Source organism: Aplidium turbinatum, chromosome 9, assembly GCF_918807975.1.
Source record: "Aplidium turbinatum chromosome 9, kaAplTurb1.1, whole genome shotgun sequence".
NCBI lineage: Eukaryota > Metazoa > Chordata > Ascidiacea > Aplousobranchia > Polyclinidae > Aplidium > Aplidium turbinatum.
The window spans coordinates 23561856-23580695 of NC_137480.1; the positions used below are offsets into that span (position 1 = coordinate 23561856).

Consider the following 18840-nt stretch of genomic DNA (forward strand, 5'->3'; position numbering starts at 1 on the left):
TAATCCTCTGCCGGCATGCTCCGAAGGATTTATTCAAGAACCGCGTCGATCTACTACAGTTCGAAGCAGCAGCCTTCCAGTGTAGTCCGGGAACATCGTGAATCTGGGGTGGTAAAAGGATAGACCCTCGGCCCCAGAAGCTCAGACGACGACGACAGTTCGAAAAGGAGTAGATCGATATGGAGTTGTACCTTATATGTAAATGCTTAGTTATACTTCTGTAATTCTGTATATGCTCTCATTTTGTTGTAGGGAAGAATGTCGTAAAATTGCGTACTATTATTGCTACTGTGTTTCCTTTACTTTGCTTCTGGCTGATTAATTGCTGCGTGACTCCGCTTACTCGATGAGTTGCCACTCACATTGTAGTGCAGTGGCTGGGAAGCTTGCATGCTGTTTAGTTTGAGCGCGTCTTTTTATTATCGTTATTTTATGTTCCATAGAGTTAAGTTTACAACCAGTTAATTAAAGCCTTACAAAGGTCAAAGTAAATTAATGTGTTTTAGTGCACCCATGTATTTACATGCAAACTTGCACCCATGTTTTAGTGCACACCGAGAACGCACAAGATCTTGAAGACTTAATCATCAAAGTGAAAAAGGAAAGTAAAAGGGCTGGATTGAAACTCAACATCAAAAAAACAAAAATTATAACAACTTACTGGTAAAGCAGATAACATAAACATCAAGATCGAAAATCAAGAAATTGAAACAGTGAATGAATTCATATTTTTTGGCTCAAAAATAAGCTGGGATTCTAATAACTCACCAGAGATAAGGAGAAGAATAGCGCTGGGAAGAAATGCATTTGTTGGAATGAATAGCATTTGGAAGAGCAAGGATATAAAATTAGAAACAAAAAAGAAGTTGATCAAAACTATAATATTCCCAATTGCAACTTACGGATGCGAAACATGGACAATGAACAAAACAGACAGAAGAAAGATTGACGCATTTGAATTGTGGTGTTGGAGAAGGTTACTGCGTGTTCCTTGGACAGCCAAAATAACAAATGAGAAAATTCTTGAACAAATTAAACCGGACATATCCCTAGAAGCTAGAATCGTCAGGCAGAAACTTTCATATTTTGGCCACATAATGAGAAGCAAATCAATGGAAAAAGACATCATGCTTGGTTTGGTGAGCGGAGGAAGAGGAAGGGGGCGCCCGAAAACAAGATGGCTTGACACGATTGTAAATGACAGTGGCATGGGAGTGCATGAATTGAAGGAGGCTGCGTGGGATCGAGAGATGTGGAGAAAGATGACGTATAGAGTGACCGAAAGTCGTAAACGACTGAACGGATGATGATGATGCACCCATGTAGATGCAAGCAAGATTTCTCATATCAAACTTTTCTGAGCCGTTTCCGAAGCAGCACATTAAATGGAAAATAAAACAATAAATACAATTAACACTACAAAAGTGTTCAATGCCAAGCAAAAAGCCAAGTAGAACAAACTACATCAAATATAGTTATTACTTTTTAAAACCTCTACTACAGCCTGTTTTACCCTAAAAGGGCGATCATCAGAAGGTCCTTATTCAAATAGGAAAATATGTTTGTTACTAGAGCTTAATCATCTGCGTGCGAGTCATAAAATAATGATGGTTGTTTGTCTTTGCACGTTTTTTTCGTCATATTAATAGTTTCACTTTCTTATCGTTCTATTTTTCTAAGAATAAGCAAAGTTTGTTTGACCGATGGACCGAGCTTTAATGACGTCAGGCTTGTCTGTGGTTATGATTATTGAATTTGCTCAACCCAGGAAAATGGTCCAGCAGCAAGTAGCCTTAGGATATGGGTAAGAGAGGGGTGGGAACGAATTTAAAAAGCGCAACGATGTATAGGTCCACATTACCCTGACCTTTCAAATACACCGTGAGTAAAGTTACTTTTCTGTGTTTTAAGGGGGGGAGGGGGGCAATCGCTCCAATCACCCTCCATCTCCTGGATTTGCCACTGGCTCAACTAAGCTTTCAATAAAAGCATCGTGCATTACATTATTGATAAGTTAAATTGTTTTTTTACAATTAACAGTACAGCGCTTTAGGGACATACAGACAAGTGATTAAAATTGACATTTGCTGTCCGCCCACTGGCTTGAAAAACAAGCAATGTGATGATGACGTAGCAACCTGCGTTCGATACAACTCCATACATGAAGTGCTACCAGTGGTGTAGCGTGAAAATATTTCTTGGGTGTTCGCTTTTTCAGTAAACTTTAAGCATGTAGTCTACTTTTGTTAAAACAAAAAACGAAACAGTGGAGCTGCTCAGTTGATTCGCACCCAGGGATTATTTAAATTACAAGCAGACTAAAGTTTTCTGGAAAGAGAAAACACCCAAAAAATGGTCACGCCATACCGCTGAGTGCTGCTTGATATTTGCGACAAGCAATTAGAGTACTTCCTATTTTGAAGCACAGTTATGGCCTTTTTTGGTGACCACAATACTTTCCAGCATTTTTGTCATAAATATCACAAATATCAAAATTTTCAAAGCAAAATTGTGTTGTCAGAAAAAAGAGCATCATTATTTCGCCACGCTAGCTTTCCAATATTTAATGACTAAATAGACAAAAACTCTGAAGCTTTAAATGATTTAGTCACAACTGAGAGCAAGGATGGAGTAAAAGAAACTGTTTTCAATTGGTAGCAGCAAAGCTGATGTAAACAACAGGTGAAAAAACGAAAAAGCGAAGTACGAAAATTCTATACATTGCATCGATAACAAAAAAAAAAGAGACGAGGAAAAAGCAAAGTACTTTGCTGGAAACGTTCGAACTTGGTTTATTATATTGTAAACATAACCAAAAGCCAGAAGAGATTGTAAACATATCAGTGACTGACCTAGAAAGACAACTTTAGGAAGGCAAAGCAACGGTAGAAGGGAAAAATATCGTTCAATACGAATTATACCATTATTAATACGAAAATTATACGAAATGTTATTGAAATGTTAAACCATAATTAAAAAAGGTTGGGAACCCCTGCTCTACAAGTATGCGAAACTGCCAGAATTAATCTTTCAAAGAAGCTTTCCCAATCCGAGGATAATAATCAAATCAAGCAACTAAATCAAGGCAAAGCGTCGTATAGCGTAAAAGATACAATGCACGTATGACGAAGCTTTTTGTTCAACGTTACAAACCGTGGTCAGCACGAAAAAATAAAGGAAGAAGTCGTGTAACAATTAGGATGAAACTGTTACTTCAAAGGTTACAAATGATGTTCAGATTGATCCTCTAATCTTTTATTTACAGAAAATCGTAAACCATACCATTACTTTGTCAAATAAAACATATTTATATATTTTTCAAGACCTTCACAATGAAGTATTACATTTTCTACACTTTATTGATGGTCATCTGCGGTCATTATGGTTCAGAATCTATCACTGGTAAGAACAGCAATAACGTACCTAAAGGTTTGGTTTGTGACGCGTCAGGTACGCTTAAATGACACAATGACCAATATACGGTATAAGCGGTAATTGACAACGGGCTAGAACAACTCGCTCTTTTTTTCAGAACTAGTTAGCCAGTTTCAATAAGTTTTTCTTCCCGCCTAAAACCTTTAGCTAGCTTGCAAATTGTTAAAAAACAAAAGCTTAAAGTGCTTAGTTATTATTTCACCCAGCACTATTACATTTTTTATATATCTATCCCATCGCCACCTTGTTACGTACCCTTGGTAAAATGTTTGACAATGGTCATGATCGTAGCAAAACTTTTTTGATCAGATTTCAAATCCAATAATTTAGCAGAACATCAAATCTATTGTTTTTTAAAAGGTAACTTTTTGTAGCATTAAGGTAACTTTTTAACTAATTAATTTTGTAAATTAAGGTAACTTTTTGTAGCATTAACAAGTTTGATCAGGAAGATGCGGTTAAAAAATAATGATAAAAGGATGAAAACAAATGACAGCTTAAAACAATTATACAGTTTATACAAAGTATGTTTTAAGTGTGTGTTGATTGATTGTGGGTGTCTTTTCCAACGCTCTGAAGAAGTGTCTTCGGAAACATAATCCTGGCATAAGCCGTGAACTGCTGGCGCACGATTAGTGAGATTAAAATAAAGTTTAAGAAGTTTCGATCTTATGTTGGTTTTGTCAAACCATGGCCACCTAAAGATAGCTACCTAAACTCCAGGTGGCCATAATCAAACGCACACCAAAGTTTCTATTTAACGTTTTGCTTTTCTTTAGAAAAAGTGGAAACATTTCCGAATGGTTTGGATACACAAGCAATGAAAATTGATATTGTAGCTACAACACCACTTTCAACTAGACCTCTTTCTACAACAGCAAATACTTTTGAATCTACAGTCTCTGCGACAATGGCAGCAAAGTATCCTATAACTACAAGGCCTTCAACTACTGCAGAAACAACTACAGCTGATAAGAAACCTAAAAAAACAAACGTCAGTGGATTAAATTACTTTCATTATTTATTTAGAATAGGCTAGTTATCTTTAAAATTAGTAAGTATGGTAGAATTTTAGCAGTGAGTTTTATCTTGTCTTACTCCAAACGTATAAAAAAAAGCAGCAGCAAGTGATTTAAGGTTATTAGAAATAAAAATACTCATACGTTTTTTGGCTTGCGTTAAAATTAAATTTCGCTTCGTAAAACCATTGCACCCAAAGCGTTTGGAAGTAAACACTTGCTGTAACCTACAATAGCAAGGAGCAAAGAAAAGTGAAAGCAATCTTCCTGACAAGTTCAAGTAATAGCCATTACACCATCTTACAGATCCATATCAACATAGTACAGTGCAACGGTGGGCGAACTGCGGCTTGCGAGCAGCATACGTATCTCCGACATATTTTTGTGGCTCTCCTAGCTGTAGTAATATCTCAAATAGAGAAAGTGCTGTTACCTCATAACTTAAAAGTTTATATCAGACACGTCTCAAACAGTTTTAAGTTTTCGAAACAAAGTCAAAGTTTTTTAAAGAAACATAATGTTAAAAACATTTTATCATTTTCCTTGTGTCAGAATTAGAACCAACGCTCTGCTGAAGAGGCAAGTTCAGATCCAAAATGGCAAAAATACAAAACTAAATTGCATGGAGTTACAAGCCAGATTTGCAAGAGCTGAAGCCATGCTACTGATACTGTGTTACGGTAGTTGTTTCAGAACGCTTGCATTTTACCTAATTTACTGACACTACACATTTTGCGGCTTGAGGGTGTTAGTAGTTTTCGGCTAGTAACTCTTTTAATGAACAAGCTTACCCACTTCCTGGTAAGCTATAGTGATAACTTTGCCTAGCTAAAATAATGCTGCCATAACAGCATTTAATTTCAGCAGATGCATGAACCAAATAGCATTTGAGCAACTACTGTATACCTTTCCAAAACAAAACTTCGTTATTAAGTTTTTCATCAAATCTTTTTATGATTGAACTAGAGATTTAAATAATGATCCAAAGGAATGCGTGATGTGGTAAGATATTTAAAACAAAAGTACTGTATCAACTTAAATCAGAAAAATTTGTTTTAGTGATGCAGCTTTCGCCACACAAGTGTTGCTTCTTCAGTATATTCTTATTCAAATAGAATGATAATTATATTCTGTCTAATGATAATTACAATGATAATTATATAATATATTTAAACAATAAATGCTATTAATGCTACAAAAAGTTCTCAATGCCAAGCAAAAAAGCTAAGCAGAGCAAATTATACATCAAATATAGTTACTACTTTCTAGAACCTCTACAGCCTTTTTCACCCTAAAAGGGGGATCATCAGAAGGTCCTTATTAAAATGAAATCTTCAAGTAGTCTATTTAAATAAAACTATACTGAAGAAGCCACTCTTGTGTGGCAAAAACGCTATCAATAAAACAAGTATTTCTGATTTAGTGTGATACTGTCTACTTCGACTGGTATATCTGGCTGCAATGCTGCTCACGTGAAACCCTTTAAACTCACAAAAACCGAGTTGAAGAGCATTGGTGTAAGACAACGCAACAGTGTTATATTTGCTTCAAATTAGCAAACGGTATGCTATTTCAATCATAAACGTTTTATGTTGAAAATGTTTGAATTTGATTTACATTGCCTAACTTGAAATTTAACTAACACGTCGATTCCTTACTCTACAAAAATCAATCGTTCTTAATCATTGCTACTGACGTTACCTGACGTCAAGCCGACGATTTTGACATTGTTAATGATGTTACTGACGTCATCAATCAAACAGACGCTTCAGTTATTTGTTAATTATTTTGGGAAGGAAGAAAAGTGGTTTCCCAAGCCCCATCCTCTCAGTGACATCTGCAAGTAAGCAATTGAGAAATGAAATGTGCCAATAAAGAGCCTACACTCGGATGACACAGCTGCAGGAGGCAATGGAAAGCAGAAGTAATGTTTCTGACAAGTTTAGATGCCCCACCATCCTGCAGCTCAACATAGAAAGCTAGGTAACAAGTGAGATCAAAGTTGTGAAGCAGCTTGCCCAATGCCCATACCATCCAGGCACTCGTCACCCTTTTCCAGGAGACCCACTCTGACTACAACATCGTCAATATCTACAGGCCCCCACTCTTGTGAATGTTGCCATCATCTCTTCTAATGTTCTCCTTCCCCAGTCTATACGCTTGACACTTCAACTGCCAGCACACTGACTCAGGCAACAACATAAACAGCGATGGAGAACTGCTAGCTGACTGGGCCACTACAAACCATTTTGTCCTCCTACTCAACCCAAAGGTATCAGCCAATTTTCATTCAGGCCACTAGGAAACAGGGAGAAACCCTGATTTGACCTTCTCGAGTTTCTTTACGCCAAGGTTAAACGCCCAGCTCAAGATCACGCGGCGCTGGTTCAACTCTCAGGGTGTGCGCTTGAGCAACGCATTTCAAGACAGCTCTTCATTCAGCGGCACCTAGTGAATGGAATAATTCCCCGGCAACAATACTTCAACAATCGGAAAACTTCACTTTGCTAATCTCGGTATCCGGCCCTGTGTCAAGAGCCTCTACAAGTATGCAAAACTACCAGGAATAACCAATCAAGGTTTTTCCAAGGTTGAGGATAAAGATTCAAAACCAAATCAACCAAAGTCTTTGCTTCTTCAAACGAGCGCTCCGTTGACTGAAATCAACGCTCATACGTGCCAGCTGCTCAAATTCTGTTTGATTAAGTTGATAAACAAAACATCTCTATGGCTAATAGGACGGACCATAAAAGGAAATGTGAATGGCAGTCAAATACCATCAGACTCCGTTTGTCCATCACAACGCCGACATACGCCCCATCAACCTGCCCCTTTCTAGACAGGCATGGGTGCTCCTTAATCGTGTACTCTCGGGCGTCGGGATTTATCAATCAACCATGCTCCAGTTGGGAATGGTCTCTTCTTCTTTTTGCAAATGTGGTCCTGTGGAACAGACCATGAACCACATCATCAACGACTGTACCATCTTCGGCCCACTTGGAGGAGTGGGGACTGTGTGTCCTAGATAATGGAACTTGAGACTGGCTACTCTTTAGTAACAGTTCAGTGTAGTCCAGGAATATCGTGTACCTGCTGTGGCAAAATAATAGACCCTCGGCTCCAGAAGTCTATACGAAGAAGGAGTTGTTTGTTCTTTCGCTTATTGCAGCGGTACTCAAATTAAGATCAGCAGACCAATTGGGGTTCATAGAGGTTATTGAAATTTTAAAGGGTCCACAATTTCGAAATTGTATGCAGTTATCCACAACGGCCACCACAAAAACTTTAAACAGTTATTATGTTATGAACGAGTCTAGTTCGTTATAATGCAATTAATTATTGTCTTTTGAGCTTATATTAGGCTACAGTCTAGCTGAGAGCTAAAAATCCAGTTGAAACAATAGGAACGGCTAAGGTTTTTGCGTTTATTGTATAACCTACATATTAGTAAATGCTTTGTTAGCCTGTTGTTAATGTTCAGGGTTAATTGTATTACTGATTAATAACTAGGCTTAGGGTATAATTATGAAAGTATAATTATTTTCAATTGATGGCTATCAATGGAAAAATGAACAGATTTAGCGCTTTTTTAAATAAAAAATTCTTCTCTCTTGTATCTATAAATCTGGGCACCTGTTGGGTGCCTGGTGCTTGTCAGGTGACCTATAAAATATCACAAATTGCCTAGTGTGATCGTCAATGGAAACCAGGCCTTTTATACAATGTGGTGGTTTGTACAACGGGAAGTTCTAAATTATGTGGGGTGTCCTCTGGCTTTTGTTTGTCGTTTTACTAGCTGCCTTTCCAGGTTTTGTTCCCTTTCCTTTCTAGGGGCTAGGTGCTTCTCGGGTTTGAAAAGAGTGAACAAAATATGCCTGGCCCCATGGCGTTTGATTAATATTATTTTGAAAAAACATTGACAACCCTGTCAGAAACCAACCGGTATTCAAAAGATTGTTATTTAAATTTTTAATTGTTATTTTTCATTCCAGCCTGTTTTGTAAACTCTTTTACAGGAACTTGCTTACTCTGTCGCCATGGCTTGAGGTGCGCCCTTCACATCACACGACCACTATTCAATTGAAATGTCATTTTTGACTTTAGTATGGTATACAAAATACACCATTAATACAATACGTCGTATCAATGTAATATTGCAATGGACTGTAAACTAAATTGCGTTTTTTTGTATTCGTCTTGTTGAACTGTTGTAATTACTTGACGATAATGTTCATGTATTTCTTGAATTTTGTATACTAGTATATTGTTGGAAATCGTGGCAGAACACCAGTTTAAGATTAAGACTTGCAGCTTTTGAATTTAATTTTATGTAACCATTTATTTAAAATAGAATTTTTATGCGTGTTGATAATATCGGAATTTGCTTTATTTCTTCATTTTATGTAATTTTCAAATTTTCTTTTTTACATGTTCTAGCTCAGGGATTCCCAACCTGGAGGCCATGGCCCTTTAGTCGGCCATGAGCCTTTTTCAGGGGGGCCATGGAAAAATTTGAAAAATGATATTTTTCTAATTTATCATCTCTGTCCACTCCAACACTATATAACAAAAGAAATAAATTAAAATTTACTAAAAATACTAGTACATTTTTCCCAAATCTCCATGAAATGGTCTTTACCGGTTGCTGTATAGGCTTAAACAAGTTTTTTTAATTAAAAAGACGTTTCTTAATTTTTCCAAAAGGTTGAAAAAAATAAGGGAGCCATTGATTTTTTAAAATTTTCAAAGGGGGCCCACGGTGTAAAAAAAGGTTGGGAGCTCCTGTTCCAGCTGAAGATGCTATTACTATAGCGAAATTGATTCTTAATAAATTACACTAAGAGGTTAGATTGTTGTGCAAATGCCAGCATTTGATAAATGCGAAATAGCAGTATCACTCATACAATAAAAACTATCAACACTACAAAAATAGTGCTCGATGCCAAACAATAATGCCAAGCAAACTAAAGTAAAGCAAATGTAGTTACATCTTGGAAACTTTGCATACCAGAGGCAGTCAATGCTTGGAATCAAGTTCGACAATGAAAGAAAAAGAATTGATACTCTCCTGAAAACCCAGTCTGTTTCAAACTTGCTGGAAACTAACTTAGATGTCTAATTCGATGAATTAGAGCAAATTGTCAATAATTATAATTCTGATCTAATTTGGTAAAAACTTATTCACTCTAATTGTAGTTCTAATCTAATCTCTGGTTTTGCAAACAATTCTAGTTTGTCCAACAGTATTTTTCAGAAAATGAAAGGAAACTGCGTTCTTATCAACCTCATGGATGGAAAATGCAACAAAACAATCAATATGAAATTATTATGCTGTCATTCCATCGCTTAAGAAAATTACAATTATAGCCCCTAAGTCATACTGCCTTTAACTAAGTCATATTTCCTTTGCACTTGGTACGCTAAATGTTTTTAGTCAATGTGCATTTCCTCTTCGTATGATGCTACTATTTACCAATTTTCTATTTGTGGCTGTATGGGGCTGTGATCTTTTCAAGGGCTCGGTAACTTGAAGAAACCATTAAGTATAGTGCGCTTTTTATAGAAATGTATTGAAATGATTGGCCCAAAAATCTCACTAATATCGGGCCCAAATTATCCTTCCCATGGCCCCAAATTGTCCTTTCCATGGCCCCGAATTATGCTTCTCATGACCCTACATGATCAAATTTTACCTACAACTTTGATTAGTTAACTATATACCAGCAATGGGAATTAAAGCCGCGACAAGTGACGCTTCTGAAAGTTAGTACAAGAAGGGCAGACAGACAAAACTAAGATAGACTTTCATCTTGCTCACATTGAGGCTTATTTACCAGAAACGCTTTGCTTCCACTGCGTCATGATGGAGCAGTTCCAAACAACACACGTTTGTTTCGACTGAAAATTATTTTTCTTGATTTCATTTGTGATGAACTTTTTTGTTGAAGATTTTTCTTTCGACTCAAAAAAGGTGGTTTCAAACAACCTTACCTCTTATCAACAGTATCACTATGAATCAGAACACATTACTAACGATTGCACCATATTCAAGTCACCTAATGGAGTGGAAGGTCTGTATGTCTTGAATGATGAAACTAAAGACTATAGCTACTCTGCAGTAGCCTTCCAGCGTAGTCCGGGAACATCGTGAATCAAGTGGTAAAATGATAGGCACTGGGCACCAGAGGCTCACACGATGACGATTATGAGGTATGCCAGCTGCATAATCAAGTGGTGAAAGCACTGACTCGACGTTCGAAAGGGCGCAGGTTCTACACCGCTAAAGAGCACCTGTCTGTGTCTTTGGTAGGACATTTAAAGACACTAACTAAAGGTGGACACGAAGATTGGCTCCCTTGCCTTCCAGTCCACGTAGTATAAATTTTGATTGGTTAGTTTTTGAATCTTATTCCTCGTACTGACAAAACCCTGATAGGTTATTCCTGGTAGTTTCGCACACTTGTAGACTGCAGAGGCTTTTGACGTAGGGTCGGTTACAGAAATTAGCAGAGCGAAGTTTATGGTTGTTGAAATGTTGTTACCAGAGAATTATTCCATCCATTAGGTGCCGCTGAATGGAAAGCAGTCGTTAGAATTCTTCAAACGCACACACCGAGAGTCGAACCAGTGGCGCTTGATCACGTGCTAACCAATTGAGCTATTCAGGCGGACTAATCTTAAATCTAAAATCTTCAACACTCCTGCTACGACTCAGGTTTTGATTGACAAGTAGCCACTTTAACATAAAATAAGTTGCTGCGTTAAAGTGGGTATTTGATTGACAAATGGTGTTTGAAAGGAAAGTAATAGGCAGTGCCGGTCTTAGGGTATTTCGGGCCCTGTGCGAAATATTCTTTGCGGCCCAAATGAGAATGATCCAATTCAGTAGCGTAGCTAGGTATTTTGAAAGGGAGGAAGGTTTGACGCCGTCGGGCGAAACCTGACGGCGTGTTCGCTGAAGGCGGCACCCAGCGGCGGGGGTCTGAAAGGGCCTTCCCCAGAAAATTTGTAAAAATTACTTTGAATTTGATGCATTCTGAGAGCATGTTCAACAAAAATTTGGGTATGGAAAGTGGAATGGAAAAAATTTGTTTTTTTCCCATTGGAAATGACAAAATTTAACTTACTGCATTTTCTGAGTAAATTGCGGGCCCCCTAATTTGCGGGTCCTGTGCGATCGCACGGTTTGCACGCCCCAAAGACCGGCACTGCTAATAGGTTACCATGGTCGATATTTGTAGAGGAACCAACTCACATCACATAACGCTTTATTTCTAATGTTTGTTACGTCAGTATTTCGCAAGCATATCCTACAAAAGTTGTGATACATTCACGGTAACAAAGCGATATGCAAACTGTAAACAATGAATATCCTGTGAAGGTATCTCACGACTATCGTCTTTCTTAATGTTATTATTAAGACATAAAGCTTGTTATTACTAATACGGAGTTAATAAAAATTTTCTTTTTGGCGGAAGTTATTCCGCTAAAGCAACAGCAGCGAAAACATCGAGCTCTTACATTTGATGAAAGTTTGGTAAAGAGCTTAGCCTACCTTGGTGTGCAGCAAACATACAAATCTGTCCTTTTTTCTTATCAGAACACAATGATGTGTCAGAAACTTTGATATATAGTTTTTAGTTTATTTTTTGTGAGATTAGAATTAATATGCTGAATCATAGATTTGATTATCTCATTGTTTTATTTCCTTGTACATCAAAAAATCAGGGCTCGTTTGGCACGAGCTAACTATAGGCCCATGTTTGAAAACAACTTCGTTATGTTCATTTTGTACCCATTGAAATATAATACAAAAAGTAAGAGATAATTCAGTTTGTTTTAATTCCTGACCATCATAGCAAAAACACTATATGCCTAACATATAGAGGAGGATTAGAAAAAGGTAGAAGCGACAAACTGCAAACGTTCCAACGCGTTTCAGACCGAGTAAAATGATCAGTTTAAACTTTTTGCATGGTCCAAACACTTTGTATAGACTACAGGTAAGAAGAAAATAAGCCGTTGTGCTCCGGTGTTTTGTTTGTAGAAAACAGAACAGTTTGTTGATGGTTGGACAAGTTTAAATAAAAAATTCCTTTTTCTTTTTCAAAATATTATTTGCAATAGGTTTTGTTGCTTGATTGAGGGAAGACAGTTGTAAGTTTGACTGGAAACAGTTTACAATGAAACTCCATGTCATATGTACTTTCTTACTGGTTATGCATATGTACAGCGGTGCAGAAGCCTTAAATGGTAAGTTTTAATAGTAAGACTGTTTAAAAGGAGTTTTTTAGTTAACTTATATAGGTTTTTTCAAAATCAATATTTTTATTGTTATTTGCTTTTGATCATGATAGTGTACTTTTTACACTTAAAGCTTCAATAGTTGAAAAACCAAATATAGCCTAAGATATAAGTGGTCTACTTTCATTTCGTAATAATGACAATACGCAATACAGGCTGTAGCCTGTAGCTGAGTTGCAAGAACAATGGTTAGACGTTCGAAAGGGCGCTGGTTCGACACCGATCCAGAGCATATGCTTTTGGCAACACACTTAAAGGCATACCATCGATTGCGAAGTGACGTCCCCTTGACTACAGCATAGCTCCTACAGGGTGACCCAAAAAAACGGCCCCAAATCTAATTAGGCCCCGTTTCTTAGTGTTTTGTCCGAATGAAATGAAACTTTGGTTATAACTAGTTTATTATGTTGAAAACATCACATCAAAACACTAAGGTCTTTGGCCTTTTTTTCTTTGTTCTACAGCATGTGTTCTAGATGGCCTCCATTTACCTCCGTGCATTTGTTGAGGCGCAGCATGAAGTTGTCCATGACGTTCTTACAGATTGACTTGGGAATGGCTTTCATGTCCTCCCTGATGGCTTCCTTGAGTTCCGTGATGGTTCTGGGTTCCCTGCGTACACTGTCCTTAAGATAGCCCCAAAGGAAAAAATCTGGGGGGTTTAGGTCCGGGCTATGGGGTGCCCACTCAAAATCAGTCTTGAGACTGATCACTCGGCTTCCGAAGTTCTCTTTCAGCCAATCTCGGGACTGGTTTGAGGTGTGAGAACTTGCCCCGTCTTGCTGGAACCCGAACTTGCTCATGAGCGACGGGTAGAGGGTCTGGAGCTCACTCTTGAAGGTTATGAGGACCTCCACATACCGCTCCTTGTTGACTGTCACTGCTGTGCCAGATTCTTCGATGAAGATTGGTCCGATGATGCCTCTGACTGAGATTACAGCCCACACTGTGCACTGAGGAGAGTGCAGAAGCTTGGTGGCTACTTCAGTGGGTCTGGAGGACCCCCAGAAGACATTTGTCTTGGAGTTCGCTTTTCCGTCAAGATGGAAGTGGGCTTCACCTGAGGTCCAAAGGAGGTTAAGGCAGCCTGGTGTCCCCTCGATCTTCTCGAGCATCTTGACTGCCATAGCGCTCCTCTGCTTCTTGTCTGAGGCTGTAAGGATCTGCATCGTCTGTATTCTGTATGGGTGGCAAGCCCTGATTCGTTCACCAGCACTATCCTGCAAGTCTCACAGGACATACCGAGAGACTGACTTCGTTTACGCACAGAGCGTTTCGGACTCTGCTGGAGAGACTCCCTCACACTTTCGACCAACTCGGCTGTCCGCTTCTTGGGACGTCCCGAGTGGCCTGGACGGTTCTCACTGGCAGTGTTGAGGTTCTCCACGGTCCCATACTTCTCGAAGTGGTCCACCCAGTTCTGAATTCTGCGTTTGGATGGAGCATTTTCACATTCGAACTGATGCATGAAATTGTGCTGGGTTTTCTTAAACGAGCTTGTTTTGCAGTAAAATTTAACACAGTGTATTCTTTGTCCCAACTCCCACTGGGGTCTTGGTGTACTTACGGTCGTTGATTCTGCCATGCCCTATAAAATAAGGGCAATCGGTGAAGAAATAAAGGAGATATGGCATAAAGTGTACGCGAGGCCCGTTTTTTTGGGTCACCCTATTTCTTCTCCTGGTTATGAGCAGTAAGCTGCTCGAGAGAGAAATGCCTACGGCCCTTATTATGGCTAAGGCCTACTGAACTGAATAATGACAAAACAGAATACCCTTTCTTTTTTAATGAAGTAAAACTGAGATAAATTGAAACTTTCTTGTTTTCTCAGTTTGTTTCTCATGTCGAACAACCAAAGTGATTATTTAAAAAATAAAATAGTGCAGCATCTTCCAAAGTTTTCAATTGAAATTCAACAAGAGAAGCTTGGTCGTTTCGATTGATTTGCTTCACTTAGTATTTTTGATGTTTTACCGATTCTTGATGCTTTGGTGGGGTATACATTATCAACAATTTTTCAAAAAAATTATTACGTAGACAACAAATCAGTCCTTTTATTCTTTAATTGAAAGTCTGGAACAACATTTTTGTGCCAGAGGTCTTAATGCATACTGTCGTATTCTAAAATCAGGGCTAAAATTAATATTTCCGACCCCCCTTATTTATACAGTACGTTAATTTAACAACTAGTTACAAGAGCAATATTTTTTTGCTTTACCAGCTTACAAGTACAAGCTTTACAAGTTACAAATTCTTGAGGTTGGGTTAACATACAGTAGCCTACTATACTGTAGCCTACAAAAATGGGGTCACTTTAAAAGAGTATCATAGGCATACAAAGAGTAACATAATCAAATTTAACATAATCACTAATCAGGTTTATTTTAAACATTTACAGAATACAAAAAGTACATTGAAATAAATTACTCGTCTTCGTGTGTTTAGGGTACAACAAACTCACTGTCAAGCTCTGTCAGTTAAAAGAGAGTGTATGAATTGCAACTAACGAAACTTTTCTTGCTTATTATCAGATGAGTTTTTCGAGGCCATTAGAAAAGCTTTGGTTCTTCGAGGATTAATGAGGCCAAGGTCTACTACACCTGGGATGCCTGCGCGGGTAACTATAAAAACAAAAGCAATTCTACTGCATCACAATCAGGGATTGATAGAAGTGCTACTATGAAGGGTCCCTGTCTGACAATACTGCATGTTATTGCAAATCAAGATTGAATGATTACATTGGTAATGACTAGGGCGATTTTTTAGTAACCTAAAAAATTCAAAAAAGTGACTTTATTTTTGCAAAAAAGTAACCAAAAAGTAACTTTATTCAACGAAAACAAGAAAACGAAAGAAAAAGAAGCAATTCAACATAAAAAAAACATTTAAATTAGCTTCAATTTGTGCTCAAATTATAGTTGCACATTCAAATTACACATATGTAATGTTTTACATTCTCTGGCAGAAAGTTTCTGTCAATCAAACACTTTAGCTGTTGCAGGGAAAACAAGTGGTTAAATATAGTTAACACAATTTGTTTCATCGAAAAAAATTACTTTACGAGTTTTCGGGAATACACGCGATACCTAAAATCCGTAACATGGTAGAAGATATATTAAAAGTCTTGGCATTAGGCCTACATAGAATGTAAATTCATCTCTCCAGTAGCAATAAAAGATAAATAAACAAGGAAATTAGGCAAAAAAGTATGCAAAATAAAGTGACCTAACAAATGAAAAGTAACCTAAAACCACAAAAAGTGACTTTTGGTAACTTTATTACTTCTTAAATATTGACCCCACAACCATGAAATTTCGGTTCTACATGTCTTTTGTTAATTGGTACAACTAAAAGAAAAGTAACTTTAGTAGTAAAAAAATCACCCTAGCAATGACGTAAATGTGACCACAAGACCATTTTATGATGTGGGGTAATCGTAATCGGTAATGGTAATAATTTAACTCATCGATTATATTGTTTCACGTAAGTTTTCTGCAAACCAGAGTTTATGAAAATAAACACAAGAATCATCATCAAAGTTTTATTTCAGGACAAACCTTTATGGCCAGGTCTAAATTAAATCCATTTGATCTTAATGGAAGTGATTCCTTCTTCTACTAATTTGATTTTCTCTGAAAGGCAAACCGTCTAATCTATTTCCGGCCTAAATTGTATTTTCCAGTTGAGGACTAAAATATAGTTATTAATATTATTATTATTATAGTTATTTTCAGAATTATTCCATTGTAATATTTATTATTTGTTTTTTCAGTTGTATCGACTTTGTCAGTTGTATTGCTTGAGAAACTCAAGCGGAAGATACACAGTGTCACCGCGTTGTGGACGTATCACTCATACACCTCGCAGAAGTAGGCAAAAACTAAACTTTGTTGGTGGTGGGAAAGTTACTCGAATGAATGAAGTTATATAAGATAATTTTACTATAACTGAAAATTAAACAAAACTGTTCTTTAGGTTAGGGAACGTTCAAATATTACGTAACGCTTTTTTTCCGAATTTTTGACCCCCCCTCCCCCATGTAACGCCAACGTAACGCTTTTTTCAATCCCCCCCTCCCCCATGTAACGCTTTTTCACTACGAATTCAGCACAAAAAACTACCATTCCGTGGTCGAAAGCGTTACGTAACGTTTTGCTTGAACCCCCTCCCCACGATGTGACGCTAACGTAACGTTTTGCATAAACCCCCCCTCCCCCTCGAAGGCGTTACGTAATATTTGAACGTTCCCTTAGGGTTAATTATATTAATAGTAGTGGTGGGGAATTTTTTGATAAATGGAAATCATTGATCTTGGCGAGGAATCAAAGATATTTGACATATTTATGATATTATACACGTTTACGTATTAGTCTACCAAGGGATGGAATTACAAAAAGAAATCGTCTTTCAGCAGTTTAAATTGGTATTTATTTGTTCTTAAAATGTGCTTTACTTATAAAACAAAACAGTGGTTTTTAGTAGGTTTACCATTAGAAAAGGGAGCTTTACTTGTTAGAGTTACATTAAGTTTTTTCAGCGTGCTGTGCGATTTGTTTTTCAGGGGCCTGCATAATGTGTCGTGTTGCATGGGAGTGTACACTTTTCGTACACAGAGCATCTCCTTTCTCATAATGCTAATTCTACAGAAATCAAAACGCTTTCGTCGACTTTACTATTCATGCTTCTATAGTCTTTAGCTCAAAACCCAACAGAGTGTATTCAACTTTTTTCTCAGTGATTGATTCCATTCATTCAAAACGATCATCAATCCAAAGAGCTGCTACTTTTCTAAAAGAAACGAAGATTTTAGAAAAACTAGTCGTATAGTGTATGTTTGAAATTTAGTGCTTAGATTTTCTAACATTGTTTTGAACCTGTGCATTCACTTTCCTTTTTAAACGTTCCACGGACCCCTCTTAGGTCAGTAGATCCCAAGTTGAAACCCCTTTGACTTAATATATACAGTACATCTACTGTATTACATTATACCTGGTATTGCCATGTTACAGCTGTTTTCAACCTTGCAGTTGCTAGAAGTGTTTTCTGGAGTATTTTTAACATTATATAAAGACAAAAGAGAATAGTTGAAAGTAACTTGCTGAAAACTTTGTTCAATTTTTGTGTTGTTTTTAAGGTAACTTTGTGTGTCGTTGTGCCATTGGCGTGCTTCCGTTTGCGCGATGTTCAGCAACGAGATATTATTCAACTTGTAAACGTGTGACAATTCGGATAGTATGTATACTGTATGTATTTGTTCAGCAGTAGCGCTACGTTTCTTTGTTTCGTAAAGCCTCCAATACATTTATCAATCTGTTTCTCTTTCATGTTGCACCATAATGTTAGCTTGTGCGTCTTGCTAGTGCTATGGTTTTCAAACTATGCGTCCGGACGCACTGAGCCCCTGATGCGATGTTTGAAACTTCAAAGGACTTTGTACAAAGGTTCAGTTTCCTAACTACAAAAATTCTTATTCTGTACAAAAAGCTAATTCTTTTCATAAGGATTTGTATGTTCAACTTAATTGTTTTTAGGCAGCAGGTTGTTAACCAATGCTTAATTTAGAAATGTAAACGTTAGTCAGGAGTCTATTAACCCATATCCTCCTACCGTCAGTTTAAACTGACAGCGCATTTAGATGGTTTCTAGATTACAAACCGTTTTGTCGAAACCCAGTTAGTATGTTATGAGGTTCGTAAGGTCTGTACCTAACACTATAGTACATTTAGTGAAATTCTGTTTATCCTTCGACTGGATATAACGGATCAAATTTCCAAAATGGATATTTTTTGTTGTTCGTAATTATACCGGTGTCAATTTTTACTGGATCGCGTTATAATGACATAAACCATGAAATTAGATAGAACTAACATTGTTGTATCCATATTTTGCATACTTAGAAAAAATTAATTGTTTGTTTAAGTTTTGTACCATTTCCGCTTCCGTCAGTTTAAACTGACGCTAGGGGCAGAAGGGAGCATGTAAATTGTAAATGATAATTGTAAAAAGGGAGCATGTAAATTGTAAATGATTTTACAAATTATGAGCAGAATAGTTGAGTTTAGGGGTTATTTTGCAAACATTT

At 37.3% G+C, this 18840-nt stretch overlaps 1 protein-coding gene across 2 annotated transcripts in view; it reads left to right on the forward strand.

Moving 5' to 3' along the window:
* Positions 1-12586: 12586 nt before the first annotated feature.
* The window catches only part of LOC145777357 (uncharacterized), a 76859-nt gene continuing 70605 nt past the window's right edge, over positions 12587-18840 (forward strand). The window contains exons 1-4 of one of the 2 annotated variants that reach the window (XM_082588717.1): positions 12587-12707; positions 15290-15375; positions 16531-16627; positions 17320-18071. In XM_082588717.1, coding sequence (XP_082444843.1) covers positions 12638-12707; positions 15290-15375; positions 16531-16627; positions 17320-17390 — 324 coding nt within the window. In that variant the 5' untranslated portion in view covers positions 12587-12637 and the 3' untranslated portion in view covers positions 17391-18071. Of the gene's footprint in view, positions 12708-15289; positions 15376-16530; positions 16628-17319; positions 18072-18840 lie in introns of those variants that run through there. The other variant, XM_082588719.1, reaches the window with a different exon arrangement.